The 17,016-nt window shown below is 36.6% G+C and overlaps 1 protein-coding gene across 1 annotated transcript in view; it reads left to right on the top strand.

The window, feature by feature from the left end:
- The window catches only part of MALRD1 (MAM and LDL receptor class A domain containing 1), a 600,618-nt gene that overhangs the window by 355,959 nt on the left and 227,643 nt on the right, over positions 1-17,016 (top strand). The window contains exon 30 of the mRNA XM_047755391.1: positions 5,675-5,858. Within this exon, the coding sequence (XP_047611347.1) occupies positions 5,675-5,858 (184 nt within the window). The remainder of the gene's footprint in view (positions 1-5,674; positions 5,859-17,016) is intronic.

Raw genomic sequence — 17,016 nt, 5'->3', positions numbered from 1 at the left:
CTTTAGATAGTCATTTGGGGTGGGTCTACTGGTGATATATTCTTTTAGTTTTCCTTCATTTAAAGAAATTCTGAGGAGGAGAGGTCCTGGGGCCCTTTGGATGTGATATAGGTATAAGTCTAGGCTCTCTGCTCAGCCTTTGCTTTTGCGGGTGTGGGTCACATAGTAATTCTTCTATGATGTTTGGCTGTGGTAGAGCAATTATTGTTGCCAAAACTCTGCCTCTTTCCATTGGTGCCAAATACAAAGGTAGAGGCAGAGTTTTGGGTGAAGGAGAAAATAGCTGTATGGCTTTGCCAGGCAAAGGGGGCCACAGCAGGCTAATGCCTTAGAGACTGTGCCCCCTTGGGAGAGACTAGGAGGGGGGTTTATAGTTTGAGGAGTGGAAAATAGGGTTCAGGGTAGAAGCAAGCTTGTATTGTCTTTCAAAACTGGTGTTTAGTGGCCCGAGGACTGGTTCTGGTGGTCCTCCTTCTTCCCAGTATGAAGAATGGTTCATCAAGAAGATCTTCCATTTGTTGGGGGTTTTAGTTCTACAGAAGGCCTCAAAGATGTTGTTGGTATATTCCTTGAGGAGGAACCAGGACCCTGCCCCAAGGCTGCACTATTGTCCCTTGACTGCTCCTCCCTGGTCTCTGAATCCCCTCCCTTCCCTGATTAGCAGCTGCCCTTTGGAACTCAGGGAAGGTCATGGAGGCTGAAGCTTATTCCCTAAAAGTAAGAAAAGGAGGACAAAGAAAGGCTTGTATGCATAGGAGCCCTACAAGGCCCTACTCGGTTACATTATTATCTAAATGCTTTCATTTTTGCTAGACTTCCCCTTTTCTGATCCCTTGGCCAGAGAAATCAGTCTGTTCCTGTTTTATTTCTAGGTTGTCAGGTTTTCATGTCAATTGCGTAATATATGATGCAAAATGAAAACTTAGGAAACTCACCACCTTGTTGGTTCCTTGAGGCCCAAGGTCCCTAGCTAATCTGCCTTCTTTTCCCCACTTTTCAGTCTTCTCCTGTGTGTATATAATTATATATAATCTCTAGAAGTTTTAGTTGTCTGTAGCAGAAGGAATTTGGGGGAAAATGTCTACTCACATTTTCCCAGAAGAAGATATCTAGTGACTTAAGTATGATGTTGATGGAAGAATAGAAATCAGAGATTCACATAGAAACTCTAGAAACAGGTTCAAAATATGCTAAAGGTGCTGAGTTGTCCATCAACTGGTTTGGAGAATATTGGTTCATAATTTGGGAAAAATTTATGTCTTTACTTCAAACACATGAAATAGAAATTCCAGGTGACTATACTTTATTTAGCATATATCTGCAATTTGAAGTGGCTCTATCTTTTTAGCATTTCATTTATTCATTTATTTATTTTGTCTTTTTAGGACTGCACCCGTGGCATATGGAGGTTCCCTGGTTAGGGGTTGAATAAGAGCTGTGGCCACTGGCCTACACCACAGCCACTGCAACACCAGATCCGAGCTGCATCTGTGACCTACACCACAGCTCACGGCAGTGCCAGGTCCTTAACCCACTGAGTGAGGCCAGGGATGGAACCTACATCCTCATGGATTCTAATCAGATTCATTTCCACTGAGCCATGATGGGAACTCCTCTTTTTAGCATTTCTTATTACCATTCTTTACATAAAATAAACTGGAGGGAAGGCATAAAGGGACTGGCATGCAGTAGGAAGACAAAAACACTGCCAAAACAAATATGCAATATGTAAAGTAAAGGATTGATATGCATAATATATGGTAAATACATTCACATTTGGGTGAAAGATTAAATTATAAGAGACTTTTTAAAAATTTCTGTAATGTAACCATCATTGGATTTATGCCTATTTATTATCATTATTACTGTGTTTAACTACTTTTCATTTGTTTGCCCTGTGTTCTTTTTTGAAAATAAATTTTATTGTAGTATAGTTGACTTAGAATATTGTCTTAGTTTCAGGTGTACAGCAAAATGAATCAGCTATATATTTATTTATATGTCCTTTCTTTCTTCAAATTCTTTCCCCATATAGGCTACCACAGAATATTGAATAGATTTCCCAGGGCTATACAGTAGGTCCTTGTTACTTAGTGCTTTTGTAGATGGTAGTGTCTATATGCCAATCCTAACCTCCTAATTTATCCCTCCTCCCACCCCCAGCATTTCCCCTTTGGTTACCATAAGTTTGGTTTCAAAATCTTTGAGTCTATTTCTGTTTTGTGACTATGTTCTTTTGTATCATATTTTATTAGATTCCACACGTTAATTATCTTATATATTTGTCCTTGTCTGAGGTACTTCACTTTGCATAATCTCTAGGTCCATCCGTGTTGCTTCAAATGGCATTACTTTGTTCTTTTTTATGGCCGAGTATATATTCCACTGTATACATGTGTCACATCTTCTTTATTCAGTCCTCTCTTGATGGGCGTTTAGGTTGCTTCCGTGTCTTGGCTACTGTAAATAGTTGCTGCAGTGAACCCTGGGGTGCTTGTATCATTCTGAATTATAGTTCTCTTTGGGTATATGCTCAGGAATGGGATTAGTAGATCAGATGATAGTTCTATATTTAGCTTTTTTAGTTTTTTAAGGAACCTCCATACTGTTCTCCATAGCGGTTGTATCAATTTACATTGCGAGCAATAGTATAGGAGGGTTCCCTTTTCTCCACACTCTCTCTAGTACTTATTTTTTGTAGACTTTTTGATGATGACCATTCTGACTACTGTAAAGTGATTGAATTTAATGTCCACATGATACAAGAGATATATCCTTGGGCAGTGGTAAAGTCATAATTAGAATTGAGAAATTTCTGTTTTTCTCATAATATTTAGAAGGAATTGATACCAGAATATCAACTAAATAAAGCATCAAGGTGTGCAGAACAAAAATTGAGGGATTGATATATAACCATTTTTTTGAAAGTTGCTGTGTTTTATGTTTCTATAGTAATTCTACAGTAATTCACTTGTATGACTCTCTCCTATATTAAATGATTACCATCACAGGGTAGGCTCCCTCTCTTTTCACCTTCTTATTCCTGATGTCTCAAGTAGTATGTGGCAACTGTGTGAGCATGAAATGTTTGCTGAATAAATTGAGGACTGACTGGACAAGTCAATAAATAAATAAATCTCCTTTGCACACTTGTAGGATTACATTTGCTAATTGTGGGTATATAATATGTTATATCTAGAGTGGAGTGATAGCAAATCTATCAGAGTGATATACTGCAGTAGCCCATCCTTATGGGGATCCATGGGTGGTTTTCTCTTCTTACCGTGTAAAATAACCATGAATATATTATTCAAATTTCATTTATAAGAAAGCTAGTTGTCAGAGTTAAGAAAGAGATGGTTTGCATTTTATTGATTAAAGTAATCATACAGCCTTCTTTGTAGGTATTCCTTGAAAACCCTTTTGTGGATTGGTGTAGTTTATGAGTGATTCTATAAAGTGCTGAAACTGACTAATAGAAAAAATTAGCAAAGTGATTTAAGTTTGTAAATTAAAACAGACTTTAGTCATTATCTATGCCTGTTATATTGCTAAGTGTCAGACACCCTCTACTTTAATCTTTAATTTAACTAATCATTCCTTTGATTCCAAATCACTAAGATATTGCTGAGAGTCAAAGACTAAGCTTGAAAAAGCTTCTCTTCCTTAGTAGAAAGATATGAAATTCCATTAATTAGGTGTGAATTTCCTATCCCCTTCAATGCAAAAGATACATGAGTCTCTGGGTGTAAAAAATCTGTTTGTTCTTTTAGGAGGATGTTGAAAGATCTATCCATGTACTGTTAGTTGTTTTGCAAAGTTAATTTTAGAGTAACTGGTAGAGAGTTCCACTTTTTCTCTCTAATTCCAACAAATAGGAAAGACTTGACTAATTGACCTGTGTCTCTCTAAGCAGAATAAGGTTTCAGCCACATTTATTAACATTGGTTCCCCTCAAGCATGGACCTATGAATGTGTGACTCCTTTGGATCCCCTCTTCAAGCATTTCTCTTTTTCTCTTTATATATTTTTAAAACATCTATAAATTATGTATTTCACAGATGTATGCTATAAATCAATTGGAACATCTTGCTTGATTTTTCTGGCTGGAACCCCACTAAATATTCTCTTCTATTCCACTCTTTTGATTATAAGCTTCAGAAGCAAAGTGTGCTTGTGAAATCATCATGAAAGCATAATACTGGACCCTTAAATATTAATTTGAGGGGTCTAATCATAAACATAATTCTCTGCTTGTGTATTTTTTTCTTTCTTTGCTATATATCCATCATCATGGTTTGTTAACTGCTAATTCTCAATAAGGACTATGCTCAGAATAGCAAAGAGCAATAGTCTTGTCCTTGTGCTCAACTGACTTGTAGTCTGTTTTACTGTTGGTGTCTTTTTTTTTTGGTCACGAGGGTTATTTTTAATTCACGTCATGTTATATCAGGATTATTCTTGTATTAGAATATTGTACTGCTAGAAGACCAACCCTAGACATTGAATGTTACTAACCTGGATTCCTGGACTCTTTAATCAATAGAAATTGTGAAGAGACCAGAGAAGAAATTCAGGCAAGGCTTTAATGGGACTTCTGCTGGAGCATGAGAGAATGACAACGGGTGACAGGTTCCCTTGCTTGCTTCCTGAGGGGGTCAAGCTGGTCCCTTAGAGGGGGTGCAGGTAGGGGCCGATCCATGGGTTGGGCTTGAGAGATGACTTAGAGGGTCAGCTGAGTGCAGGGATCATGTATAGTAAGTATCCTGCTTTTGCTCTTGGAACTGCTGAAGTGGCAGTTGGATTTTGGGCTTTGTGTATCTTTTTGTTCATCATTTGTCCCACCTGTGTGTGGGTGCAGAGATTTTTGGTCCCTCCTAGTTTCTTTGTATTCTATTGCTTGAGGAGACATTTGCTCCTGTCCAAGTGCTGCAGTAAAGGGCCCCAGGTCCCAGTTCACAGTTCCCAGCCTGACTCAAGAGAAGATATTTAGATAAATTTCCTAAAAAAATTAATTTTGCTTTTATAGTTGAAGAATTTGGTATGAGTTATTTTCGATGTTCATATAATAATCATAGTAGAATTTAATAAGTAGCTAAAATCATGTAACAGAATTTTTGAAATACAGTCTTAGAGATGATATCCATGCCCAATTCACTTCACCATTTCCTATCATAGCCATCAGGGATGTGTGATTTTTCCCATGTATTCCTTCTTTCACTTCTCTTTTCTTTTTTCTTATATTAGTTTATTTCACCTCTGTAAAGGAAGATGCAATACCAGTGATTAAAGAATGTGAACAGAAGGTTTGTGGGGCGGGTACCTCAAGCAGTAAACTCAGGGCTTCTGTAAATGGCTCAGATTCCATCAATTCTCTATTGAGTATTTCGTGTACAAGCAAGAAGTGGATTTAACTGAGAAGGTCACTTTCTAATAAGAATGTGTCTGAAAATACCAAAACAAGTTTGCTGCTAATCATGCTAATATTGCTTTGCGGAACATTTAGTAGATTAATGTGCCTCACTTTTGATGAGATAAAGTACATCATGGATATATCAGAGTTCCATTTTTGTTCAGTATTTTCACTGATCAAATGCTTCTGTTCTAAATAATTGTTTTTTTCTCCCTTCTTTTGTGTTTAATTTTTACCTAATACAAACTTTTTTATTTTTAGACGGAGAAAGGATTGTCTAAAGTATGGCAAGAAAGTAAGCCGAACTCTGGTGGTCACTGGCAAAAGGCAGTCATCCTTCTAGGAAAGTTAAGGAATTTTGAAGTCATATTCCAAGGTATCAGAACAAGGGATCTGGGAGGAGGAGCTGCAATTGATGACATTGAGTTTGAAAACTGCACGACTGGTAAGTTTCTGGAAAGAAATTCCATCTGGAAGTACACTTACAACCCAGCCATTTTGTCTTTGCTTCATGTTCGTAAAACATTCTGCTGTGACATATTTTGTACACTCATAAAAATCCATTGAAAAGCATGGTTTCGTAATTGTTGAACTTACATATTAAGAGATGATAGTTTCCTCTTTTTCATTTTTTAAAGTTGTATTTAAGTATAGGTGATTTACAAGGTTGTGATAATTTCTGCTGTACAACAAAGTGATTCAGGTCTATATGTACACACATCCATTCTCTTTCAGGTCCTTTTCCCACATAGATTATTGCACAATGTTGGGTAGAGTTCTCTGTGCTATATAGCCGGTCCCTGTTGGCCAATCATTCCATATAGAGAGGTTAACTTCTTTATCCTTTAGTTACACAAGTAATTCCTCTCTTCTCCCTGTATCATTCACTTTCTAACATGTAGAAGTATTATTCTTTGAATTTAGTTTTCAACACAACTTTAAATTTTTTAAATTACAGTTGATGTACAATGTTCTGTCAATTTCTGCTGTGCAGCAAAATTGACCCAGTTATACATATTGGGTATGTACAACTTTTTTCATATTGTCCTATATCATGTTCTACCATGAGTGATTAGATATAATTCCCTGTGCTGTACAGCAGGACCTCATTGCTTATCCACTCCAAATGCAATGGTTTGCATCTACTAACCCCAAATTCCCAATCCATCCCACTCCCTCCCACTCCCCTTTGGCAATCCCAGCTCTGTTCTCCATGTCCATGAGTTTGTTTCTTTTCTGTAGATAGTTTCATTTGTGCCACATATTAGATTCTGGATATAAGTTATATCATATGGTATTTGTCTTTCTCTTTATGTTGTACTTCACTTAGTATGAGAGTCTCTAGTTGCATCCATGTTGTTGCAAATGGCATTATTTTGTTCTTTTTAATGGCTGAGTAGTATTCCATTGTTTTTATGTACCATATCTTCTTAATCCGTTTATGTTCTGATGGACATTTAGATTGTTTCCATGTTTTGGCTATTGTGAATAGTGCTGCAGTGAACATAGGGGTGCAGGTATCTTTTTCAGTAAAAGTTTTTCCAGATATATGCCCAGGAGTGGGATTACTAGATCATATAGTAGTCCTATATTTAGTTTGCTGAGGCACCTCCATACTGCTTTCCATAGTGGTAGTACCAATTTATATTCCCACCAACAGTGTAGAAGTGTTCCCTTTTCTCAACACCCTCTCCAGCATTGTTATCTGTAGACTTACTAATGGTGGTCATTCTGACTGGTGTGAAGTGGAACCTCATAGTAGTTTTGATTTGCATTTCTCTAATAATTAGTCATGCTGAGCATTTTTTCATGTGCCTATTGGCCATCTATATATCTTCTTTAGAGAAAAGTCTATTCAGGTCTTTTTCCCATTTTTCAATTGGGTCGTTTGTTGTTTTGCTGTTGGGTTGTATGAATTGTTTGCATATTTTGGAGATTAAGATCTTGTAGGTTGCATAATTTGAAACTATTTTCTTCCATTCTGTAGGTTTGGTTTTTTTTTTTTTTATGGTTTCCTTTGCTGTACAAAAGCTTGTCAGTTTGATTAGGTCCCACTGGTTTATTTTTGGTTTTATTTCTATTGTGTTGGGAGAATGATCTAAGAAAACATTTCTACTGTTGATGTCAGAGGATATTTTGCCTATATTCTCTTCTAGGAGTTTGATGGTGTCTTGTATTATGTTCAAGTCTTTAAGCTATTTTGAGTTTATTTTTGTGTATGGTGTGAGGGTGTGTTCTAGTTTCATTGATTTACATGCAGCTGCCCAGTTTTCCCAGCATCACTTGCTGAAGACTGTCTTTTTCCCATTTTATATTCTTGCCTTTCTTGTTGAAGATTAATTGACCATAGGTGTCTGGGTTTATTTCTGTGTTCTCTATTCTGTTCTATTGGTCTGTATGTCTGTTTTTATACCAGTTCCACACTGTCTTGATTACTGTAGCTTTGTAATAGTATCTAAAGTTGAAGAGTTATGCCTCCTTCTTGGTTTTTGTTCCTCAGGTTTGCTTTGGCAATTCTGAGTCTTCTATGGTTCTGTACAAATTTTTGGATTGTTTTTTCTACTTCTGAGAAAAATGTCATGGGTAATTTGATAGGGATTGCACTGAGTCTGTACAGTGCTTTGGGTAGTGTGACCATTTTAATAATATTAATTCTTCCAATCCAGGAGCATGGAATATCTTTCCATTTCTTTGAATCCTCTTAAAATTTACTTGATTAATGTTTTGTGGTTTTCAACACATAAGTCTTTCACCTCCTTGATCAGATTTAGTCCTAGGTATTTAGTTTTGGTGGGTTCAGTTTTAAAATTTATTTATTTATTTATTTATTTATTTATTTATTTATTTATTGTCTTTTGCCTTTTCAGGGACGTACACATGGCATATGGAGGTTCCCAGGCTAGGGGTCTAATCGGAACTGTTGCTGCTGGCCTATGCCAGAGCCCCTAGCAATGCCAGATCCGAGCCAAATCTGTGACCTACACCACAGCTCATAGCAACACCAGATCCTTAACCCACTAAGTGAAGCCAGGGATTGAACCTGCAACCTCATGGTTCCTAGTCAGATTCGTTTCTGTTGCGTCATGACAGGAACTCCTAAAGGGTATTGTATTTTATATTCCTTTTCTAATATTTGATTGCTAGTATACAGAAATGTAAGCAGTTTCTGAATGTTAATCTGTATCCTGCTATTTTGCTGAATTCATTGATCAGTTCGAGTAGTTTTTGGTGAATCCTTAGGGTTTTCTATATATAGTATCATGTCATCTGCATAGGATGACAATTTTACCTCCTCTCTTCCAGTTTGGATACCTTTCATTTCTGTTTGACTGATTGCTATGGCTAGGACTCCCAATAGTATGTTGAATAACAGTGGTAAGAATGGGCATCCTTGTCTTATTCCAGATTTTTGCAAGGAATTTTAAGCTTTTCTCCATTAAGTATTATATTTGATGTGGGTTTGGTCATAAATGGCTTTTATTGTGTTAAGGTGTGTTCTGTCTTTACCTACTTCGGTAAGCGTTTTTATCATGAATGGATGCTGGATTTTGTCAAATGCTTTTTCTGCATCCATTGAGATGATAGTGTGGTTTTTGACTTTCTTTTTTTAATATGGTGTATAACATTGATTGATTTGCATGTATGTTGAACCATCCTCGTGAACTTGGGCTGAATCCCACTTCATCATGATGTATGATTTTTTTTTTAACGTGTGCTGTTGGATTCATTTGGCTAAAATTTTGTTGATAATTTTTGCATCTATGTTCATCAAAGATATTGGCCTATAATTTTCTTCTTTGGTAGTATCTTTTTCTTTTTTTTGGCACTAGGGTGATTGTGGCTTAATAGAATATCTTTGGGAGTGTTCTTTATTCTTCAACCTTTCGGAAAATTTTAGGAAGGATGGGTATAAGATCTTCTGTGTATGTTTGGTAGAATTCACCTGTGAAGCCATCTGGTCCTGGACTTATGTTTGTGGGAGTGTTTTTATTACATGTTCAATTTCATTTCTAGTGATGGGTCCATTCAAATGATCTGTTTCTTGATTAAGTTTTGGTGGGCTGTATATCTCTAGAAAGTTGTCCATTTCTTCTAGGTTGTCACATTTGTTGACATAAAATTGTTCATAGTATTCTCTTTTTTTTTTGTATTTCTGCAGTATCCATTGATATTTCTTCTTTTTGATTTCTTATTTTGTTTATTTGAGTCCTTTCTGTCTTCTTCTTGGTGAGTCTGGTCAGAGATTTGGCAATTTTGTTCACCCTTTCAAAGAACCAGCTCTTGTTTTTATTGATTTTTTTCTATTATTTTTTGAGTCTCTCTTTCATTGATTTCCCCTCTGACCTTTATGATTTCCTTCCTTCTGTTGACTTTAGGTTTTGTTTGTTCTAGGTGGCAAGTTAACTTGTTGATTTGATATTTTTTTTCTTGGACTGTGTTGCTATGAACGTCCCTCTAAGAACTGCTTTTGCACCATCCCATAGATTTTGACTAGGTGTGTTTTCTTTTCAATACAATTTAAAGTATAAGCCCAATATTTACATATTTGTCTAATTTAATGAATTTAAAATAAACCTGTAAAAAGGGTTAGAAAACTGTCAGTTACTGCATGTATAAGAAAGATCTTCAACCAGTGTATAATTTAAGCAGAACTTGAATTGAGAGTTATGCTTAAGGGATTTAAAATGCTCCTCTAACAAGTGAAAAGTGAGCAGCAACTTGAAAAGTTTTCCTCTTACTTATCATGCTCAAATGTAAAGTCTAACCACACTTGAGAATTTCTTTACAAAACTACCTAGAAAATTTCAAAAACAATTATAAATAAATACGTTTGTACAATTTCACAATTGTAAGAGTTTCTTTTTAGGAGTTAGTCCATCTGATTTTCAAAAGAGTGCAGTGTGATATATACTTCCCAGGAAAGATATGCTTTCTGTGGTTCCCATGCTGATTTACTTGGAGGCAATCCCTGGGACTGAAAAGCTAAACCTGAATGCTACTTCATTTTACTGTTGCTTTCACATTAAAATATCACTTCATGGAGGCACTTCAAAATATGAGGCTTTTTTGGTGATTTTTTTTAGAGCATCTGCTCTTTTTAAGACCAGGGCTACAGGAGTTTGACTCTCCTTCCTTCATTTCCCCATGTTTCCAGCAAAGGTAGCTGATACTCAGCTTACCATATGTGTGTTTGTGTGCACGTGTGCATGAACACACATGCATATATATCACACAAACACAGAATTAATGCACCACAGATTGTCTAGGGAGCACAGAATCCCAGGTTTCTATGCCAAACAAAAGATAGAGTTTGGTCTTGGAGGTGTTTGGGAGAGGGTGCCTGGACCACAGAAAATGGTTTCTGAGCATATAATCATGAAAAAGTATCTTAGACGCGGGAATGTGCTTCTTCAACTCTTTTCTAGTAAAGTTACTAGTAATATGCTACATTTCTTGCATAGTCACTCAGTTTATAAATGATTCTGGCCACTTCAGAAGGAAAAATTCTTCAAAGCTTTTTCTAGGAATTTAAAAAGAAGCTTTTATTAAACAGGAGTAATTCCTTTCCTCTCAAAGGAAGCAGAATGATTCTTAGATGGGTTGATTCAGGACAGAAGAAAACAGGGTTTTTGTTTCAACTTTGCCAAGTTTCATGTAAAAGTATGAACTGTTTCCTTCCCTTCTTCTTTTGAAGTCCTGTGAAAATTTATGTGATTATAATTCATTTAGTTCAAGTCAATCTAACATTCAGCTTACTGACTAATACTTTATTTTATTTATTTATTTATTTTTTGTCTATTGTCTTTTTAGGGCTGCACCCACGGCATATGGAGGTTGCCAAGCTAGGGGTCGAATCGGAGCTGTTGCTGCCAGCCTATACCAGAGCCACAGAAATGCCAGATCTGAGCCATGTCTGCAGCCTACACCACAGCTCACAGCAACACCGGATCCTTAACCCACTGAGTGAGGCCGGGGATTGAACCTGCAACCTCATGGTTCCTAGTCAAATTTGTTTCTGCTGTGCCACGACAGGAACTCCATGACTAATACTTTAATATCTCATATTTAGTGATACTACTTTAAAGCTTTCTATGTGATACATAAAGAGGCAAATTTTGGTTAATTGTAGCGATTATGGTCACTTGAATGTTGAATATATTTTAGGAAAAAGTAACCATTTTTAAATAGCGAGGCTGCTACAAATAATGAGGATATCCAAATTATGTTTTAGTTCAGATAGAAAGAAAAAAAAAAGCATTGAGAAAGTTTAAAAGACTATGTTTCAAACTAAAAAACGTTGATTTTTTTGTGACCTGAATTTTAAATTATATGCCAATAAAATAGCAATGCTGTGAAAAATGATTAAGGAGAAGCAAATTAGAGGATAAGTTACTCTAGGTTGCTTTCTATTCTTGCTGATTTAGAAGAAAAGGGTACCTGACAAAACACCTAAACACCAGAAAGGCACTATAGAGTAGTGATTAGGATGAAAGGATTAAGTCAAACAACCTTGAGTGGAATCTGGCTCTTCCACTGACTGGCTTGGGTGAATTTCTTTATTTCACTTTGCCTCAGTTTCTTCATCTGTAAAATGGGGATGATAGTAATAGCACGTCCCTCATAGATTTCTGTGAATATTAAACATGTCAATAGATGTGAAGAGCTTAGAAAAATCTTGGCCCATGGTAACATTTGTGAATTGCAATTTATTGTCATAACCATCTTTATTAACTATGCCATGTTTTCAAGTGGTGTTTTATTGCCCCATGTTAGGAAACCAGCTTCAAATTATTCAAACAGGTCACCATAAAATCTATCATGGAATTTTTGCTGTTCCTCATTTGAGATCAATCACTTAAAAATATGGTTTAATGTTCCCTATTTCTATGTCAAATCCTACCAATTACAATAGAACACATACTGTATGATAACATTTGTATGAAATGCTAGAATAGCAGATGTGTAGAGACAAAAAGTAGACCGGTATTTACTTAGGGCTAAAGAATACAGAGTGGAGACTGACTGCTAATGAATATGGGACTTCTTCATGGAATGAAGAAAATATTCTACATTTTTATTGTGATTGTTACACAATTTCATAAATATACTAAAACCATTAAATTGCAAACTTTAGATGGGTGAACTTAATGGTATGTAAATTATATATCAAAAAAGCTGTTAAAAATTAAAAAAAAAAAGATTGACAGAAAATTCTGGAAATGTGGTGGTGGTAGTGATAGCACAATAGCTTTTGGATTTTTCCAAGTGCTCATATCAAAACAATCAGAACCAGGGAATATAGCCAATATTTTATAACTATAACTAGAGTATAACCTTTAAAAATTGTGAATCATTATGTCATATACTTGTAATATAAAATATTGTATGTCAACTATACTTCAATTAAAAAAATTAATAAATAGAAAAACCAGTCATAGTCTAGTTTGCAAAGTCTGCAAGGTATGGAAAAACATATGCAACAAAATTAAGTGAAAATACATCTATATAAAACCATATATTTAAGCTACTGAGGACAAACTGCTAAAGCCACGAAATTGGTGTGGTGTTTATATCTAGGAGAAGCCAGGAGAACCAGGAAAGGGCCAACAGATATTCGCTGAAAAATGCAGCCACATGGTTTTGAGAATAACAGCTAAAATTGGGTGGGGATTCACCCACTTTTAGGATGAGTAGGTCCAAGGGGTCTGTGGTTGGGTCTGTGGGGCTGGAGTGGTCTAGGCTCCTTTCCAAGACGGCAGCCCATATTCAAAAACAAAACCCAAATGAACAAACAAGGAAAAACATCACTGGGAGTGGAATTGAAACTGAAGAGACTAGAAAGAGATCATGGAGAAAAAAAGACCCAAATGAAAGCGTTGTGGTGGGGTGGGGGGATAGGGCCAGACAATGTCAAAAAGACAGTCATCATGTTTTATAGATTTATCTATAGACTTATAACCCTTTTACAGTCAAAACAGACTATCTCTGAGATTTTCCTAGGACTTTCTGACCACTCTGGAATCTATGCACATTTTTTAAAATTTCAAAATAATTGAGAACAAAGTTTCAAATTGATTAAGAGTGAAAGTGGAGCAGGTAGAGGTAATAGATGATATATATATGTGGTGGTTATCTACTTTATCTGCAAATAAGAAAGCTCTGTGAGCTTTGTATTTATTTTCACTTTCCTTTCAAAAATCACATAACTCAGTTTTTTAGATAATATTTAGTATGTGGCCGACATAAAGCTAGATATATTTTTGTTTATTTCTTTGCATTCTGAACACCTCATGGTGCTACCTTCAGTTTACTCTCCAATTTACTATATTTTTTTTCTAAAAATAAAAATAAAGAATAGGCATATCTTTGCTCTGTCCAGGGACAGATTAAGAAGCATATCTCCTTTTTTGGACAAGTTCACATGGAAGAAAGTAGACTACTGATTTTTTTTTAAGTGACAGATTATGAATTTGATATTTCCTCTTTTTAAATTCAAGTTGATTTTAAAAGGATTTGTACAAAAATCTTATGAAATGCAACCACCATTCTCTAGATCAGAAAAAATAGGAGGATAATTCATATGGAGAGGAAGATACTATTCTATCAATGTAACTTATAAATGTGCCAGTTCTAAATTTAAATGGTTACTCAGTTTTCAATCTATTAAGTCCAGTCATTTATTACATACAGTCATTCAGCTGATGCATCTTGATTTTATTATTAATACTAAATAGCATTTATGTCAGTGTTGCAACAACACCATTCTGTGCAAATCCTAGTTTACCCACTTGCTCTCTGCTCTGTGATTTTAGGCAAGTTACATAATCTTCCTTTGTCTTATTTTTCTCTGCCAGAAAATGGTGAGAACACTGCTTCCATCTCAAAGAGCTCTCACACGGATTAAATCATTTACTTTATACAAAGTGCTTTGAAGAATGCATGGGATATAGAAAGCACTGAATACTTGTTGGCTAAAAGAACAGATGAACAATGGTCAAAAATTTGACTTTGTTCTAGGCACTGTTCCTCATACCACCATTTAAAAGCTGGTTCTGTTTTATTCACATGTTTAACAAACCTTTATTGATTGCCTAGGCTGCAGAAAACTCTGCAGTGAACTGCGTGCACCTCCTCAGAGCAGGACGGAAAGGCCTGGGTCACACAGAGTTTGGCTTTTCCTGATTTTCCATTTCCCCTTTCAGTGCCCTTTTCATGACACCTGGCACGTTCTCTCCATCCCCATGTGACAACTCCTGCCCCCCATGCCTTGTGCTGCCAGGATCCCCCTGCAAATGGTCTCTAAGATGCTGGTAAACCCAGGACCTTGGGGGAGAAGCCAGTAACAGTGTAAGACTTGCCTTTTCCACTGAAAAATCTAGATCCAATTGAATGATGATCAGTTTTCCATTGAGCGAAAAGGGAGAAATGATTTAGGGACTAGGAAATACTTCCAGAAGTCAGTCATACCTTGTGAGTAGACAGTGGCACAGACACTGCTCTGCCTCTCTCTAAATTCATATGGAGCAAAACACATCACGCTCCCCAAATAATCTTAAATGCGAAAAGAAGGAAATACCTTGAGTATAAAACAAGAGAAGGCAGCATTATGGTAATTTTGTACAGCTAAGACATTGTCTTCACATGTAACCTGCAAAGACTTCCTTGTTTATTATAACCATTCTCACACCTTTCACTTTTTCCCTAAAAACTGTATATATGACTCCTAAGTGTCCTGCTAGCAGTAATTGATTTGGAGTGAAAAATAGTGGCTTGATGGTAATGATTTCAGTGCAGCCTCCCTCTGAATTCAAATTGAACTCGGGAGATCACAAAACAGTGATTGCTCTGTATAGAGTTCGCAAATACATAAATCTCTACAGACCCCTGTAGGGTGCCTTCAGAAGTTACCTTCCTCACCTGGTTTAGATGAAAAGCTGTATTTCTGCTCAATGTGTGAATGTTCCAAGTGTTGCATTTAGCTCTCTCACAATTTTATTTTAAAGTAAATGTTTTCAGGAAAAAGCAGGGAAAATGATAGTATAAAAAATAAATATTTCACTCTAATGAAATAACAGACGTTTCAATGACTAATGGAGAGATAATACGTAGCACTATATAATGTAAAGGTACCTAAATGATAGATGAACGTGCGTATGGATGGGTGGCTGGATGGACTGATAGTTGGACAGACCAATGGGGTTAATAGAAAATATTTATTCAGGGTTCCTGTTGTGGCTCAGTGGGTTAAGAACCCAACTAGTATCCATGAGGATGTGGGTTGGATCCCTGGTCTTGCTCAGTGGGTTAAGGGATCCGGCGTTGCCATGAGCTATGGTGTAGGTCACAGATGCAGTCGGATCCAGTATTGCTGTGGCTGTGGTGTAGGCCTGCTGCTGCATCTCTGATTCTACTTCTAGCCCAGGAACTTCCATATGCCATAGGTGCAGTCCTGTAAAGAAAGAAGGGGAAGGAGGGAGGAAGGAAGGGGGGAAGAAGGAAAGAAAGAAGTAAAACATTTATTCAAATATTGTTATACATGTGAAATTTCAGAACAGAGCCCTCACTGAGTTCCATCCTCGTGGCAGAAGCAAAAAATAATATGTAATATTATCGTGTTATGTAGTGGTAAGTACTATGAATGATATAGGGAGAGAGAGAGGGAAAATTATTACCCTGAGTGATCAGAAATTGTCTCTGAAAGTTACAGTTGAGCAAAGGCTTAAATGTACTAAGAAGCAACCACGTAAACATCCTGGGGAAAAACACTCTTGGCCTCGGGACCAGCGAGGCTGACTTACGAAGAGGAAGCATATTGCTCGAGCAGAAGGAAGTAAAGGTGGGAAAAAAAAAGTAAAGGTGGGGAGATGGCAGTGGGCCTCATCCTGCAGAACTTCGTCATCAGAAACACCCACTCTGGGAGTTTCCTTGTGGCTCAGTGCGTTAAGGACCTGCCATGATCACTGCAATGGCTGAGGTCGCTGCTTGTGGTGTTGGTTCAGTCCCTGGCTCAGGAACTTCCATATGCCATAGGTGTGGCCAAAAGAGAAAAAGAAAAAGAAACACCTATTCTGTACTGAAGATTATCTCACAGCACAGAGGGTAAGTGAGCAGACCCTGGAGTCAGACTTACTAGGTTTAAATCTTGTCTCTGCCACTTAGTTACTGTGTGACCTTGAATAAGTGGCATATCAACTCTTTACCTCAGTTTTTTTATGGACATAAAAATCAAACCTACTTTAGAGAGTAATTGTGAGGATTTAACATGTTAATATATGCCAAAGGCTTGGACAGTAACTCTTCATGGTAACTAGTCAATAAATGTTAGATATAATTATCATTGAAATCCTCACCCTCATGTTTAATTTTATCTTCATTATAACTCAGGCAAATTGAGATATCCAGGGGTTATACTAAATAACACCTGCCATGTTGATTTCTTTACTGATTTTTAATGACATAGAAACCACCAGATTTAGCCATAACAGTCTAGAATTGCTACTAAAATCATGATGAATGCCTTGGAGTAAAAGCAGCCACATAACACTTGGCTTATCTAGTTTGTCAATAATTTCAAATGCTCTTGAGAGAAAATAGGTAATATC

This window comes from Phacochoerus africanus, chromosome 12 (assembly GCF_016906955.1).
Source record: "Phacochoerus africanus isolate WHEZ1 chromosome 12, ROS_Pafr_v1, whole genome shotgun sequence".
In the NCBI taxonomy this organism is placed as follows: domain Eukaryota; kingdom Metazoa; phylum Chordata; class Mammalia; order Artiodactyla; family Suidae; genus Phacochoerus; species Phacochoerus africanus.
The sequence above is the reverse complement of the archived record's forward strand: the minus strand, read 5'-3'. Positions and strand labels throughout refer to the sequence as shown.